Source organism: Mytilus trossulus, chromosome 6 (genome assembly GCF_036588685.1).
Source record: "Mytilus trossulus isolate FHL-02 chromosome 6, PNRI_Mtr1.1.1.hap1, whole genome shotgun sequence".
NCBI lineage: Eukaryota > Metazoa > Mollusca > Bivalvia > Mytilida > Mytilidae > Mytilus > Mytilus trossulus.
This window is the reverse complement of record NC_086378.1, coordinates 75,924,164-75,941,118: the sequence shown is the minus strand read 5'-3', so window position 1 is coordinate 75,941,118 and position 16,955 is coordinate 75,924,164. Positions and strand designations below refer to the sequence as shown.

Below are 16,955 nucleotides of genomic sequence, written 5' to 3'. Positions count from 1 at the left end.
TCATCTATAATGAAATTGATTTGATAAATATTGTTTAAAGCTGCAGTTATTTGGTTTTGAATAGATGTGAAAAACGGCAAATATGTGTCCCCCTTTGACAAAACATTAGGTAATTTCAAATATCCTTTAATCTAACTTTTCAGAACTTTTTTTTCCCGAAAACAGGTGGAAAGTTATGGCGAAAATGAGCACACCACTCTATGGGTCACCATGCTAATTTTTAAGCTACAAGTCTTGCCAAATTGCCCAAATTGCCCAAATTTGCATAGTTTTTTCATGAAAAAAACTCTTGTTTGTGAATAAGAAAGGAATCTAGACTTTGTCTATGAGAAAGATTGAACAAGATACAGGATGCAAAAAAGAGACTTCTCAATTTGTAAATCGTAGTGAAATCAGTTTTATATTTTTAATTGTGTAATGGAATACATTTAAATCACGTGTACTAGAAGATTACCTTTTGCCACAAAGAACATTTTATAACTTTTTCTGGCTTTTTTATCTTATTATTGTGCTGGTTTAATTTTACAGTTGTTGGCTTTTTTGAGTAAACTCATTGTATAAGTTACAGGCATTTGTTTCTATCCATGCATGCATGGGAAGGTCGACTATCTAGATTTTTATGGATAGTATACTTAGTTAGTGTAATTAGAATTAGATCGCCACAGTTGCTCCTAGTTCTCATTTTGTGGTTTTGAGATGTGAATTGAATTCGTTGGTTGTAAACATCCTTATGTCATATTAAAAGACAGCACGACCTTTGCTGCTTTTATAAATTTAAGACATATGTAAATCCATTTGAATCAAAATCTTTTGTCAGAATAAACTTGAAAAATCTATTCAATATTTAGTTTTTCTGATATTTAGTATTGCATGAGTATCAACCTGAGTTTTTTAGTCCAATTAATTCCAGCCTGGTACACAATGCTTCGAAACCAAAGACTTGAGAATTAATATTTGCTGCTTTTTCTCGGAGGACGTGGCATTACGGAGTAAGAGTAAAGACTGGTTTGCCTAGGCTACGAACTGTTACTTTGTAAATAGTATGTTTAAAGTTAAGCTCAGGGTGCCGGTCTTGTACAAAACAAGGTTAATACTTATATAGCAGTAATAGATTCTCGTCTTGAAATGCTTTAATTTGCCGCTGGACGTTAATTATGACGTTACGCACGTTATTGCGTCAATACCGTGTAATCAACCAGTCCACACTTATAAACAGATTTTCTATAAAATCATGACAGTTAAGTTATATAAAACATATATATCCATAGACTAGGCAGGTAAATACTATTCCGAAAAAAAGAACAAATTGTTTTGTCATATTTTACTTTAGTCTAAAATAAGGACAACATATTGACAAAACGTCAAAAATATGCGTGTCAGACGTAACAGTCCATACGCATAATCACTTTAGCAGGGGTGTTTGTGTTCTTCAAAATAGTGTTATATCCAAAAATTGGAATGAATGATATGCTTCATATATAAAGTATAACAATATCATGCCAAGAAATCCTCGCTAAAAATTCCGGTCGACCCCCTACGGCAGTCATTAGTAGATAAAGATTTGATTTCATTCAAGAAATTAATTTATGATCTTCATGTACGTGTCGCTCAGAACACGGCCATATACCAAATGGTCAATATTAATCATCCATGTAACTTTCTCTATGGTGTGTTTGCAGAATTTCAACGGAGGCAATTTCTTGGCATGACTGGATATGTGTTTCTGATACGACCAACGCTATTTTTTGGAGAAAAAAAAATAGTGTTCATATTGGTCAGATTTTGGAAGATGTTAAGTTATCAAAATTTATAGGTTTTAAAATATAAGATCATATGATATTTCGTTTGTGTAAATTCGGGTCACATATGTGCATACATAGACCATATCAAAATCGAATTTTGGAGCACTCACACTACATATAAAAATGCAACGGCTTCTCGCAAATGTCTTGCAAGAATTTGATGTCCAATGTCGGATTTCGCCTTTTTTTACAAATAAATTGTCATTTGCGACGTTATTTATTGAAAATTTAGATTAGTTGCATGCTAAATAGTGCTGTTCCTTAGTTGTGCTTTAACTTTACAAAACAGCTACACACTTTTTGATAACTTGCGTAGTCAAAACGACTTCGTTTTCAAAGAAATAAAATGTCTTGCAAGTTTGTCCACTGGACGATTTTCGTACGTTTTTAACGTTGTCGATTCGGGGTACGCTATTTATGGTGGATCATCTGTATATACTAGTTCCTCAGATAGAATTTTCTTGATATTCAAATACTATCAACAAGACCACAAAGTATCATAAAAAAATCCGTTGACTGGGTTTGTTCGTTTAGATGAGGTTCTTAAATTTTGAAAAAGTTTTGTATCACAAGAGGATAACAAATCATCTTTATCAAATTTTCAAATTTGGGAAGCGTGAGCTGACTGCGATTTTTTTGTATTTCTCTGCAATAAGATTCATGTGTATAGAATTGAAAGTGAAAATAAAATTGGGCATCAAGCGTGGCTATATACCTCTCCACATCATACAAAGCTTGTAAACATATGAGATGAATTATAATTTTTTTTTTCTTTTTTTTTTGGATGAATTATAATTAACCTTTTTTTTCTGACAATCATTTCATTTCATAATCTAATTGAACCGCTATTAAAGAAAGTATTGTGAATTTTAGAAGCAAGACCCGTTTAACTTGTTATTCTCGACAAACTTTTTATATTAAAGCAAAATATATATCCTCCTCCTTTTCGGATCTAAATGGGAAAACATTGCACTTTAATACGTTTTATGTCAATTGATCTCTGGTAGAGAGTTGTCTCATTGGCACTCAACATTAAGTGATCATCATCTTATCCATACCTTATTCTACAACTAGCTTTAACCCATTCTAAAATAAAACATAATTATAAACCATAGAGAACACTGAACTATAACTCTAAGTAAGGGGCCAATGAAGCATTGAAAGCCTAACTATTTTGACTTTATGACCTTATTCGGTTTGGCCTTCTAGCTGTTTCGATCCGAGAGCTACTGATAAATTGTATGTCATAGAAATTCGCAAAAAAATAAAATTCTGATTTCGTTGAATAGCTTTACCAGAGATGTATATATGTCTCTGGTTTTACTCGTCAGCACGAAAGACATATCACACTAATGACTTTAATATTATATTTTATTGATTGACCGACTAGTCTTAAGTTTATTTAAATGCACACTACATGGCAGCCATCTTTGATTGTGGTCAATTCAGTTTGTAAATTGAATACTAACGTTTAAATATAGATCGGCCGTATTTCGTTTTTTGAATACGTACAATAATCAGTTCCCAATGGAGAACCTCCAAGGTGTATATCCATGGTAGTTTCCGGGCTCATTCAAATCAAAGACTGCCCCCCCATTGTTTTCATCAACCTTTTCTATTGTAGTCAGTCTGCGAGCCGCTCGGAACATAAACTGTAAATCGTCAGGTATATTTATATAATGACAACAGACAAGTCGCAACTTCGTTATGTGAGAAAACACATCCTTGTTTTTCCGAAGAAAAGTTATTATTTCACTACATTCCGAAACAACCAAATCCTTCTCTACTTTAGATTTCCATTCTACTGAATTACTCAGATGGCAATGTGGATAACAAGGGTCTTCGAACGTTTCTCTCTTTATCGAAGTAAAACTGCTGTCGTATTTGTGAGCAATAAGTTCCTGCTTCAGTGGCGCACAATTTCTGTCGTATAGTAATATTGTCAAGGTCACAACATTTTCCAGGACTAAGTTGTTCCGTAACTTCCATACTATTTTGTTTACGTTACTTTTGGGGTTTTCCGTCTCTCTAGCAACATTTCCACACACAAAGGAAATGGACACACCAGTGCCTATCTCAGAACTAGTATCACACGGTAAAAGGTGGACAAAACTTCCATTCATCATTTTGAAAATATCTTTAGTTCAAAGTTTGTTTTCTGTGCAATGCCAAGACGTCGAAACGACGTCACAGTTCTACAATCATACCAGAATTTGGAATAACAAGCAAGCCATGTACAACCGTGACAACTAGGGTCTACTTGTATTTTAAGTAAAACATTTTTGGGTTAAGATTACATGAAATATTATCAAAACCTGATGGCACTGACTTCATATCTAAATCTTCCAAGGTTTCGTCCAAAAAGGGGGGGGGGGTTCAAACCCAGGACCCCCTTCTGGATCCGCGCCTGGGCAGATGTTCGATTTTGATAATTTTCTTCTCAATTTCTTGTTAACGATTTAAAACTTGGGATATTAGTAAATTATACCTGTCTCTTGTTGACGTTTTTATGTTGCACACAACATAGAATCATATTCAAAACAGTGTGGTCCTGGCCATTGATTGACGACCTAAATTGTCCCATCGACTGGGACAGATTAGATGAACGTTTGTCGGTAACAATCACTGCTCACTATGTACTTGTAAAAGACACTGAATCTGTGGGGTCACCAAAGGTTCTCAACACCTAAAAAAAGCAATTCGAAAAACGAATCCGGAATAATACGATGTGTTGATTTATATCAATAATATAAATCAAAACATAAAGGTTATTCCTGAAAATTTTTTCGAATTATTTTATTATTAAAGGCGTTAAGAACCTTTGGTGATCCCACAGTTTAAATTCTATAATAAGTAAGAAGTGTGCAATGGTCGTTACAGACAAACGTTCACCTAATCTGTCCCAGTCAATGGGATAATTTAGGTCGTCAATCAATGGCCAAGACCACACTGTTTTGAATATGATTCTATCTTTTTGTTACTAATATTTTTTTTCCGTTGCAGTCTCACCAACATTATATACCCCATATCTTTGTATCCATCCTGAAATCAGTTCACTTAACCATCAAATTTTAACCGTAAAGGGGAACTGCGCAATCAGAAATTCTGTTCTTTGAAAGTTATTCAGCGAGAGACTAGTATGTTTTTATTAGTACAAATGAAGATTGTCTTTAATGCTTACTACTGTTTATAAATAATTGCTACTATTAAGAGACACACCACCATCATTGTGACTCAGCTGCGGCATGTTCGGTAGTTAGGATATAAAACAAGAAAAAATTAAGGTCACGATTGTAAACTTTTAAATTTTAAATTTTAAATAGCAATGACCTTCTTAATACTACACAGTCAGGTTTCAGACCTAAGCATTCGTGTACTACTGCACTTACTAAATTAGTAGATGAATGGTTAGCAAATATAGATAATGGAGAGATAAACGGAGTTATATTTTTAGATTTAAAGAAAGCTTTTGATCTGGTTAATCATATAATTTTATTGAAAAAACTTGAATATTATAATGTTTCAAGTAGTACACTAGACTGGTTTAAGTCATACTTGTTTGAACGAAATCAACAAGTTAAGGTCAATAACGTCATGTCTAATACTAAATGCATAAAAACGGGTGTACCACAAGGTTCTATCCTGGGCCCTCTGTTATTTATTTTATATATCAATGATTTACCACTTAATATAGAACATTCATTAATAGATTTATATGCAGACGATTCTACATTACATTGTAGAGGTAATGATGTAATTCAGATAGCTTCTAACCTTCAAAATGATATTCATGTTATTGAAAACTGGTGTTTGCAAAATTGTATGAAATTAAATGCCAAAAAGTCAACGGTAAATCAATGATTATTGGTTCAAAACAAAGGCTTTGTTTAACTGGAAACAGTTTAGATATAAATATTTCAAATGAACAAATAGAAAATGTAGATTGTGAAAAACTACTTGGTTTATATATTGACAAAAACTTAAATTGGAATCAGCAAATAGATAAAATGTCAATTACTATATCAAATAGAATCAACTTATTACAAAAAATAAGAAAATATTTACCTATGCATATACGTATTATCTATTTTAATGCTTATATTCTGCCATTATTTGATTATTGTTGCAATATATGGGGAAGTTGTTGTGAAAGTGGAATAAATAAACTTAATAAATTATTAAAGAAATCTGCTAGGGTTATAGTAGAAGCTGACATAATGACATCATCCAGTTTATTGTTTAAAAGTTTACACTGGTTAAATGTTGAAAAACGAATTCAATACCAAAAGGCAATACTTGTATTTAAATCAGTTAATGGCATGGTTCCTAACTATTTAGAAGAAAATTTTCATTTTACTAATAATCAAAACTATAACTTACGTTCAGCTGATGAAAAACTATTAAATCTTCCAAAACCAAAAACAAATTTTTTAAAGAAAACATTTACATATTCAGGTTCTCAAATATGGAACAGTTTACCAAATGAAATCAAAATGAGTGATACACTTGTATCTTTTAAAACAAAATGTTACAAATTTTTCATCAATTGTGCAAATTAATATGCATTTTCATTATTATTTCAATACAATGGTATATTGTGTATAATATAACTTTATTATACTGTTTGTACTTATAACTATGTTATTATTATTTTGAGGACTCTCAGGAAGATTAGTTTTAACTAATGGGATCATCCTCTTGAAATAAAGATTATTTATTTATTTATTTATTTATTTTAAACTAATTGCAGTTTCTTTATTTTTAAGTTGTACTATATAAAATGTATAAAGAACCCCTGACTTAGCGTACACCTAACCAATAAATTAAGTAGTGCATATAGTCAATACTTTTGTTTTAAATGAAAAAAGAATAATAGAAACTAAATATAAAGAAAATAAGTCAATATAACATTTATGAATTTAATGTAACACAATACTTTGGAACTTTGTCAATAAATGGAAATGAATGATTTTTTTTCTGTATTTATTTTCGTTTTTACACTCCGCCATCATATATAATCATGGTTGGTATGATTTCACTAACACTGGTTCACACGTGACTTTGTTGAATGGATTGAACGGATAAGTAAGTGTAACAGTCTTAGACATTGGTCCTTTCCTCGCAAAATTCTGTGGTCTATACTCCTTACCAGGCAATTCTCTGCAAGAAAATAAATTACATGTTTTACACGTAGCTGTTAATTTTTTCGTCATATAATTGATATTTATTTAACACAGCAGTATATAACGAAAGACTTGTATATCTAGGATAGCATTCAAATGTATCAGTTTAAATTATCGATGCAGATTTTGTTTTTCCCCTTCTGATTTAGGGAGGGGATTTGCATGTTTTGTAATTAAATTTTTTGACGGACGATCATACCGTGTTTGTGATTTTGATCCAAGCCTACTTCGCATTGCTTTCGATTCGAAACTCTAAACTGTAAACATCTATAATTATATATATTAACACTATCTCCTAAATTAACCAGAAGCTGCCTTTGATAAGAACTAATCAATCAGCTATCATGCATGTGATCGTCCTGAATATGCATGAAATATTTGCCACTGGACTTAAAGTAAAAAAATCAATCAATTATGCCAAGGACGATAATCCACGTGTCTAAATAGTGCCTAATATTTCAATATCTTTTAAAAGAAGATACGAACCTATACGAAGCCTTCATGACACTGGTCATATGTGTCCGCTCTGGTTCCCGTTCCATTTCTATTTTAGGTGGCTGTCGAGGAACAAAACCAGCATATCCAGGACATTGACGCACGCTGCAATTTTCAAAACAAAAAAACCAATTGATACTTAGTTGCCAATTCGGATATCAGTTTACAAACCCAGAATTTTGTTTACTTATATGTCTGATTAAATGCTTATATATGTACGTATAAAGTTCAGTATTCTACCTTAATTACAGCAAAATGCATTGAGTGTAAAATTGAGAATGGAAATGGGGAATGTGTCAAAGAGACAACAACCCGAACATAGTGTGTATGTTAAGGTCTTGCTTATTAGCTGAACCGTGAAGTTATCAATCAAAGATTAGGTATACTACCCTCCTTTAAGTGTAGACTTGGTCGATATATAACTAATCTATCTGTCTGTCTATAGGACTAGAACGATCGGAATGGAGGGTAGTATAGCTAACCTTCGCTAAGCTAGAAGGCAAGCAAACAAAATATATTACTTTTACCTACACACTCAATGCATGTTGGTGTAATTTGGTTCGAAGTAAAGTTATCATTGAAAGTGTTCTTTGACCATGTTTGCACATTTGAATTCCTGTTAACTAAGTTGATAGTTTTTGGTGAAATTGTGGACATATGTTACACAGTGATTCCACAGTGTGTATGTTGTGTGGTTTATACTTACTAGATTTTGTGAATTTTGTTATCTTCTAAAAGTTTCCTAATTTTTGGAGAATTAATTCTTGGTCTTTTCTCTGCAAGTTTCCCTTCGTTTATCCTAAAATGAAATGATGAATTATGGATCGCGCCTAACATCGAAATAAACCACAAGGTTTTTTTTAATTTTTATTTATGTCGTTCAGTTGCTGTCTCATTGACGGCCATTCGTCTATTATTCATATACAACATTTGAGTAAATATGTTATAAAATAAAACTATTATACAATGTGGATTCATTTATTTTCGTTCGGACCAATTTTCGTAAATTAAGGAAAACTTGCATGCTCGTGGATATTTAATTTCGTGGTTTTGCTAAAGTCTGAATACAACCCCATAGTAAAGTTGTAATTCTTTAAACATTAATTTGGTGGTTCATCTGTACCCACTAAATCCACGAAAACTGATATCCGCCGAATAATAGCGAATCCACAGTATAAGAAATCTAAATATATCACTAACCTGGAATACATGCTAAATTTTCCCTAAAATCAAAATATAAACACGCGTAAATTGTATCTTTAAATGTTTGATATACTAAAATTCCACTTGACAAGGTCAGTAGTTAAATGTACAACTTTTAAATAGCATAATACGACCTGACCTTCTTTAATCTCAAACCTTAAATACTACAATCTGTATTAATTATGATTAAATTTTAAAATGATTAGTATGTGTAATATCTTGATTCGAGTTTTGGAAAGCACCCAGTCTGGGTCAAAAGACAAAATGCAAAAGGTCCGCTACATATATTGTAAACGTCCATCAATCATACCTGCAATAAAAAAAAGTTTCAAAATATGTTATTAATGATACGAAATGTGTTCTCTTGAAATTGTAAAACTTTAAAAAGCGCTTTATAGCTTGCTGTTCGGTGTGAGCTAAGGCTCCCTGTTGAAGGCTGCACTTTGAGCTATAATTGTTTGCTTTTTCCAAATTGTAACTTGGATGGAAGGTTATCTCATTGGTACTCGTACTACATCTTATTATTCATATATAGACTGGTGAAAATTGTCTAATGGGTTACTCTAGATCTGGTATATGAAAAAAGAATTTCTAACAAAGCAAAGGTTTCTACCACATAGAACTGATAATGTATTGATTTTGCCACCTTAAGTTTTCCAAGTTGCAACAAAACGATTTTTATTTTCTAAGGTCTGAAAATCAGGGTCACGTTATTTATTAAATCAGTTTTTTACCTTTTCAGTAAGATTTTTTCTGGCATACCAATTGACTTCTCCTTAAGATCTGCATGAAGCACATGACCTCTCAGTTGTATCCTGTCCCACAACACAGCATTTTGCCAGTCTCCGACTGACGACTCGTATCGCTGTCCACTCAGACGTATCATATCTGCCTTCTTCTCTATAACAGACGTAGGCGGGGCAACCTGTATAACAAGAAACAGTTGTGACTTGTCTTGCATTAACTATGCCCCATTTATGGGCAGTATCTTTTTTTTCGGTTTGTGCGTCCGTTCGCCAGTCAGTCTGTCCCGCTTTAGGTTATTTTTTTGTCCTTGAAGTTAAAGTTTTGAGTCGAGGTAGCTTTCGATAAGTTGAAGTCCAATCAACTTGAAACTTAGTACACATACAACTCAGTTATTAAAACAATATTTTTAAAAAACTAAACAAAAGCAACACAAATCCACTATAAACCACCGATGTGACTTCTCCGGTGTTTAAGATCAACGGGTGACAAATGTCATGTTCCCCAATCAATTAAGCGCAAATTTCCAATATATTTTGTAAAGTTATATTTTAACAATTTATGAAGAGGAAACAGGGAAACTAGTGTTGCATAGAAAATAAACTTAAAATATGTTGTAAATTCAGAAATTATAGCGAGGATTTTATTATTGCGAAAAATGCGACAGAGTTGTAAACGCAATAATGTAAACTCGCATTTTGAAATATTTAATATGAATCAGTAAACAGGATTTTTCTCAAAATCATAAATTTTTATTCGCATTTAAGTCAAAATTGACAAAATCGCAATAAGAAATGCATGCAATAATTTCTGAATTTACAAAAAGGGGGGGGGGGTGTCTTGACAGTATTCGTTTATTATATTTTACAAGGACACGATGACGCCAGTAAGCTTTCAAAGGTTAACTTTTGAAAAAAATGGTTGAGTACATGAAGCGTATAGCATGATGAAAGATATAATTTTATCTGATTGGATGCAAACGTCGGGAATACTCACTCAATCAACTGCAAGACTGAAAGTCTACCACGAAAACAAGTGTATTTTCAGTAATTTTTATAAGACTCCCGTAATGTAGAAGCGTTTTTAAAACAAAATAGCTTGTTTTAGACCATTGATGTGCTGATATGGGAGGCAAGTGAGCATAGTCCTAATACTAATAGTATTAAAATAGCTTTCTAGATGTATAACAGTTGAACTGCTAGAAATTGATGAGCAGCTTAAAATGTGCAGAGGAAACGAAGTATTTTGCCTTTATTATTGAAAGTCACTTAGTTTATACTTTGTTCCTCTCCTTATGCATTGATTGATTTTCCGTAATATATATCAGAACAACGCTTTGCATACTTGATATTGTAACATTTGACATTTCATTTTGTTTTATTTATTAGTTTGTTTTGTCACTAAAACTGATTTTTAAGACGCTTACTTTTGTGACTGGTAGACAAGCTTCTCCGTTAGCTTGTTTGGTGGCAGACGTCCATTGATACTTGTGCAGCAGTGAATTAACATAATTAGAATCCAAATGACCAAAGTTTGTTTGAAAAAGACTTGTTTTCTTTGAACCAGCTGTAGTTAACCTCTCATTACGAATTTTTCTGCCATTTTGTTTTGTTTTGTCAGAGCTTTTTGGTCTGACTGAAGATATGTTCTGTGGTGCAGGAGTTTGTGTTATAGTTTTCGGTTCTAAATATCTACAAATACAATAGAAAAAAATTAATTCGTTGACATGACAGTATACCGATATCTGTAATTAAATCAGCATGAAATGTTTTCAGTTTATGAATTGCGGCTTTTTTTGGAGTAGTCAAAAACACATTAGTTGCATTTTCTTTAAAGTAAAACAAAAAGAAAAGATCGAGACCAACAGTTACCTACAAAGTTGATTAAAAGAAAGCCATAAAAAGTACTCATCCGAACGGCAAAGATGCTTCAGAATCCTTACTGTTGTGTATTTGAACCCTTCGTTCCTAATCCCAGAGCTGGTCCTTTTTCATCCTGAAGAATTCTATGTGGTGTAATTGGTTCTATAGGGAAGTGTCTCGGTGGTTGTTGTCTAGCATACCGATGAACGATAGACTTAAGCTGGTAGTACTTAATTGGTGGTAGAGTTTTTTTGTCGCCTTTATAACTATATCTGTACGTTGATGTCGGAATCTGATGAAGAGTTTCCACTACCGTGGACTCCACCATCGTACTGCTCCTATCCGACGTCGCCGTTTCTAGGGTGTACTATGACGTGTTCCCACTAACGTTGCAATCATAATCAGTATGAATACACTAATGTAAGTTATTCAATATTTGATTAAAATAGTTGTACTCAGTCTTTTTCATCTAGTTCTCAAAGACAGATGTTTTACTGGTCGACTGCAAATCTTTTTATCCTCTTTGTTAATAAAAAAAATGTCCATCAACACCGAAAAGTAGAAACTATTGCTCAGTATTAATTTTGTCTCCGTTATGAACCATATTCGAAAATGTGTAATCAGATTGCTTTTAATGCTTATGTTATTTAAAAAAAAATGCTTTATCAAAATAAAAGAAATTTAAATAAAACATCTCGTTCGGATTTTATTTAAACAGAACTGCATGTACTGATCACCACTGACAGTCGTATGTGTTTTATGTAGTCTTCATATAAAGTAATTTCGATAAATTTGAAATAATTATATTTGACATCTTTCACTTTTATTGCAAGAGATTAGTTAAACAAATATTTAAGGTTAAGTTGAACACATTTCATTTGAAAGATAAATATGTATGACAGTTGTACTATCTGCAACTCTATATACCGAGTTATTTATGAACAATCTATAATACCAAACGGGAACGAATTTGTCGGATTTTCAAGAAAACGTCAAATTGAATAAATATAGGAAGATGTGGTGTGAGTGTCAATGAGACAACACTCCATCCAAATAACAATTTATAAAAGTAATCCATTATAGGCCAATGTACGGCCTTCAACACGGAGTCTTGTCTCACACCGAACAACAAGCTATAAAGGGCCCCAAAATTACTAGTGTAAAACCATTCAAACGGGAAACCAACGGGCTAATTTATATTAAAAAAAAACGAGAAACGAGAAACATGTATAAATTACATAAACAAACGACAAAAACTGTACACCAGATTCCTGACTTAGGACTGGTGCAAACATTTGCAGCGGGGTTAAACGTTTTAATGGTACTGAACCTTCTCCCCTTTTCTGTAGCATAACATCACAACATAGAAAAACACACGATAAAATATCAATTAGCAGGCTTAACTCAATCAAAAAACGTAAATTAACACACTATGATCGAGTAAATTTGATCTGCGATATCTGAATGGAAATGCTCAGTTAATAAAATATTAAGGACATACATTGAAGGCCAAAAAGCAAACAAACATATCCAAACAAATCCATGGCAAGACAAAACTGCGAAATATTCATGACTTAGGACAGGTGCAAACATTTGCAGCGGGGTTAAACGTTTTAATGGTACTGAACCTTCTCCCCTTTTCTGTAGCATAACATCACAACATAGAAAAACACACGATAAAATATCAATTAGCAGGCTTAACTCAATCAAAAAACGTAAATTAACACACTATGAACGAGTAAATTTGATCTGCGATATCTGAATGGAAATGCTCAGTTAATAAAATATTAAGGACAAACATCATGTGAAGGCCAAAAAGCAAACAAACATATCCAAACAAAGCCATGGCAAGACAAAACTGCGAAATATTTTACCCTTCGAAAATAATCACTTTTGAAAAAAAACGGTTCTAATAATACAGGTAAATCTTGAAGTTTATACAAATGTAGTACGAATAAGTGAAAATTAGAAGATATTCCAAATAATCAAAGCTGGTATTTAGACCAGATCCATATTAATATAAAATAACAAAAAAGAATTATAGACAGTATCAACAGGTCGAATTAACAAGAAAATACGATCTGAGAGTACTCGCAGTTACTGACATCTAGTAAAAGCCAAAAACAATTAATAATAAAAAATCATGCATCAGAGAATAAAATCAACGAAAACACATCCCAAGGATTTAGCATGATAGCTGTAATAGTTAAAATTGAATGATTGGGAAAGTTATTTTCGTAATCAACGAAAACACATCCCAAGGATTTAGCAATAGCTGTAATAGTTAAAATTGAATGATTGGGAAAGTTATTTTCGTAATGACATACACATTATTACAAGTATAAACTTCTTGTATGTATTACTGTGACTTTAATATAAAAAAAGAAGATGTGGTATGATTGCAAATGAATGTTAGTGTTGCTCTCCACCTATTGCAACTATCTCAAAATTCTAACCAAATTGCATTTTTTTTCATAATCCAACTAATTCACATACTTTACTGAAATGAAATGTTTTAATTCAAATGATGTCTAGTTTTTCCAAGTAAAATTATATGAATGCTTAGTTTGAACATTTGTATAGCAAATCAAAATTACTACCCGTCACCTTTAGCATGACAATTACTATAAAATTTCTGTACAAACTGTTAGACTGAATTTTCACAATAACTTAAAAGTAGCATTAAAGTCTAAAAGTCTGCTTTATTATATCACCTTGCACGTTCACCACTTGACTGTAGTATTCTACAGCAGTTTGTACAAAGTTCTGACCATTTGAAAAGTTTGGTTTAATAAAACAAATTGGAATTTGGTTAGATTTTTTTTATAAGTTGCAAATGGCGAAGAGCAAATCTCCACCAGTCAAGTCACAATAATAAGTGCAATTAGTTTGCGTAAGAGAATTGTCCAGATCTGCTTTACTGCATAATATTCATACTAGGTACTCTAGTGTAAATTCGTATTCATTTGGGTTTGTTTTAACCTTTGTTTACTCTGCAAACTACACCAACCTTGGTCCTTTGGTATTCATAACTACTGTCAATGTCAGGTGTTTTCCAATACATAATGCTATCCATTTTGCATGGTATTACCAAACTTACTTCATTACATCTTGATTTTTTCCTCGACGCCCAGTGGCAAATATTCACCATGCATATTTCAATACAAAATAAAAATACATGTCCAAGTGAATTGATTAAAACCATCGGCAGAACAAGTTGTATGGCATAAAAAACATGATGCCAACTTTGTAAAAGGTGAGGGATACATCAAATAACTTTGAATCAGAAGAATGCAAAGCTTACGCTGTGACAGATATTGATACAAAACGGTAACTTTTTTTCAAGAAGAAGGATTAAAAGGTTACTTTTTAACCGGAGAGGGATGCCAGGATAATTTTGGTGACAGGAGAGATATGTTACAGTTGGACGTGTGGTTGGATGGAAAATGACACTTCACCACCTATTCCATTAATGGAGGTAAATTGAAATAGCTATTGTTATGACATAAGCTTTATATAGACATGAATTTAGTTCATTTCAATCATCAGATCCTAAACTAGAATACCATGTATTTACTGGTAATGGGCTAATTAAGTGTCCAATGTAAAACAACCCCACCATAGAGCAGACAACAGCTATAGGCCACCAATGGGTCTTCAATATAGGGAGAATCTCCAGCACCCTGATTCGTCCTTCAGCTGGTCCCTTAACAAAATGAAATATGTATGCTTTAAAGTGATTTTTGATAAACAGTCATACAAATCTTTTTTGGCAGCTTTTTGTTGGTACATTGTAGAAGGAACTTAAAGTTACTAGCATATATTTCAGATAACCACCTCTGTAAAGCAATCAGAAAAAGTAATCTATTTCTTTAGCCTTTCAATTTTTTTTATGAGCATCATTTTTTTTTTATTAAACTGAAATACCAAACATGCCAAATAGGAGAATGTGAAGTACAAATAAATTCTTGTCAATGTATGAGCAGAATGATATTTTTTATTTCCTAGTTGCAAGGAGTTATCCTAAAAAAATTTATCCTAGCTGTTAACCAGGTGCTCCACAGGGCGCAGCTTTATACGACCCCAGTGGTTGAACCCTGAACAGTTGGGGCAAATTTGGTCACAATGTTCAAGCTTGATGCTGTCTGAATTTGGATAGTGATCAATTTTTTTACATGATATAGGTTTTTGTCACAAAATAATGTGATCAAAGATCTAACAAATCTATTGCACAATACTGTGCAATTGAAAATTTCTTCTTGAAACTTTTCAAAATTCAAAATTTGAAAATTTTTGAAACAAGAGGCTCTCAAGAGCCTGAATCGCTCACCTTATTTTTTTGGGTTAAATCTCTCATCAATGATTATTTTGGCTTTTCAATTTATTTAAATGTTCTTTGAATCGTCCTATTTTCTTCAAAAGCAAAAAAAAAATCATTTTCTCCTATGTTCTATTTTAGCCATAGGAGCTATGTTTCTTGACATACAAGGAAATGAAATATAAAATTCATACTAGATACTGTGAAACTCATTTAGCCTAAGTTTGGCTGAAATTGATACTACAGTTTCAAAGGAGAAGATTTTTTAAAGTAAGTCAACATGATGAACAAATTGTGAAAAAAAGTCTTTAAAGGGCAATAACTCCTTAAGGGGTCAATTGACAATTTTGGTCAAATTGACTTATTTGTAGATCTTACTTTGCTTAACATTTTTGTTATTAACAGTTTATCTGTATCTATAATAGTATTCAAGATAATAACCAAAAACTGCAAAATTTCTTTAAAATCATCAATTCAGGGGCATTATACCTGTAAAACCAGTAACCCAATTCGGCTGAAAATTACAGGACAGGTAACCTTGAGCTAATAAATACTTTAACATCTTGTCTTATTTGCTCTAAATGCTGGAGTTTTTGAGATATAAGCCAAAAAATGCATTTTACCCTGTGATCTATTTTTAGCCATGACGGCCATGTTTTTTGACGAAATAAAAAATAAAGCACAAGCTTTATTTTATACACCCTACTGACATGACTGATCATTCAGTTGAAGTTTGGTTGAATTTAGTAGAGTAGTTTTAGAGGAGAAGATTTTTTAAAGTTAGCAAATATGATGAACAAATTGTGAAAAATTGTCATTAAAGGACAATAACCCCTTAAGGGGTCAATTGACAATTTTGGTCATTTTAACTTATTTGTAGATCTTACTTTGCTGATCATTTTTGCTGTTTACAGTTTATCTTTATAATAATATTCAAGATAATGACCAAAACTGCAAAATTTCCTTAAAATAACCAATGAAGTGGCAGCAACCCAACAATTGGTTGTTTGATTCATCTGAAAATTTCAGGGCTGATAGATGTTGACCTAATGAACATTTTTACTCCATGTCAGATTTGCTCTAAATGCTTTCGTTTTTGAGAATTAAGCCAAAAACTGCATTTGACCCCTATGTTCTATTTTAAGTAACGGCGGCCATGTTTTTTGACGGATCAAAAATCAAAGCACACACTTTGTGCAGGATAATCTAAGGAACAATCATGCTAAGTTTTAACCAAATCCATTCAGTAGTTTCAGAGGAGAAGATTTTTTAAAGTTAGCAAATATGATGAACAAATTGTGAAAAATTGTCATTAAAGGACAATAACCCCTTAAGGGGTCAATTGACA

At 32.4% G+C, this 16,955-nt stretch overlaps 1 protein-coding gene across 1 annotated transcript; it reads right to left on the bottom strand.

Annotated features, from left to right (window-relative positions):
- Positions 1–6,707: 6,707 nt before the first annotated feature.
- On the bottom strand, positions 6,708–11,668 carry LOC134721856 (uncharacterized). The gene is made up of 6 exons (XM_063585112.1): positions 11,370–11,668; positions 10,854–11,118; positions 9,418–9,608; positions 8,187–8,279; positions 7,472–7,585; positions 6,708–6,962 (listed from the first exon to the last, which is right to left on the bottom strand). The coding sequence occupies exons 1-6, from the start codon at positions 11,615–11,617 to the stop codon at positions 6,821–6,823; spliced, it is 1,053 nt and encodes a 350-aa protein (XP_063441182.1). The 5' UTR covers positions 11,618–11,668; the 3' UTR covers positions 6,708–6,820.
- Between the last annotated feature and the right edge of the window lie 5,287 nt (positions 11,669–16,955).

Coding starts and splice junctions, on each gene's coding strand:
- LOC134721856 (XM_063585112.1), bottom strand. CDS start 11,617: ATGGTGGAGTCCACGGTAGTGGAAACTCTTCATCAGATTCCGACATCA. Junction 8,280..9,417: donor GAAAAAATCTTACTGAAAAG/GTAAAAAACTGA, acceptor ATTTCATTTTAG/GATAAACGAAGGGAAACTTG. Junction 7,586..8,186: donor AACAAAATTCACAAAATCTA/GTAAGTATAAAC, acceptor TGAAAATTGCAG/CGTGCGTCAATGTCCTGGAT.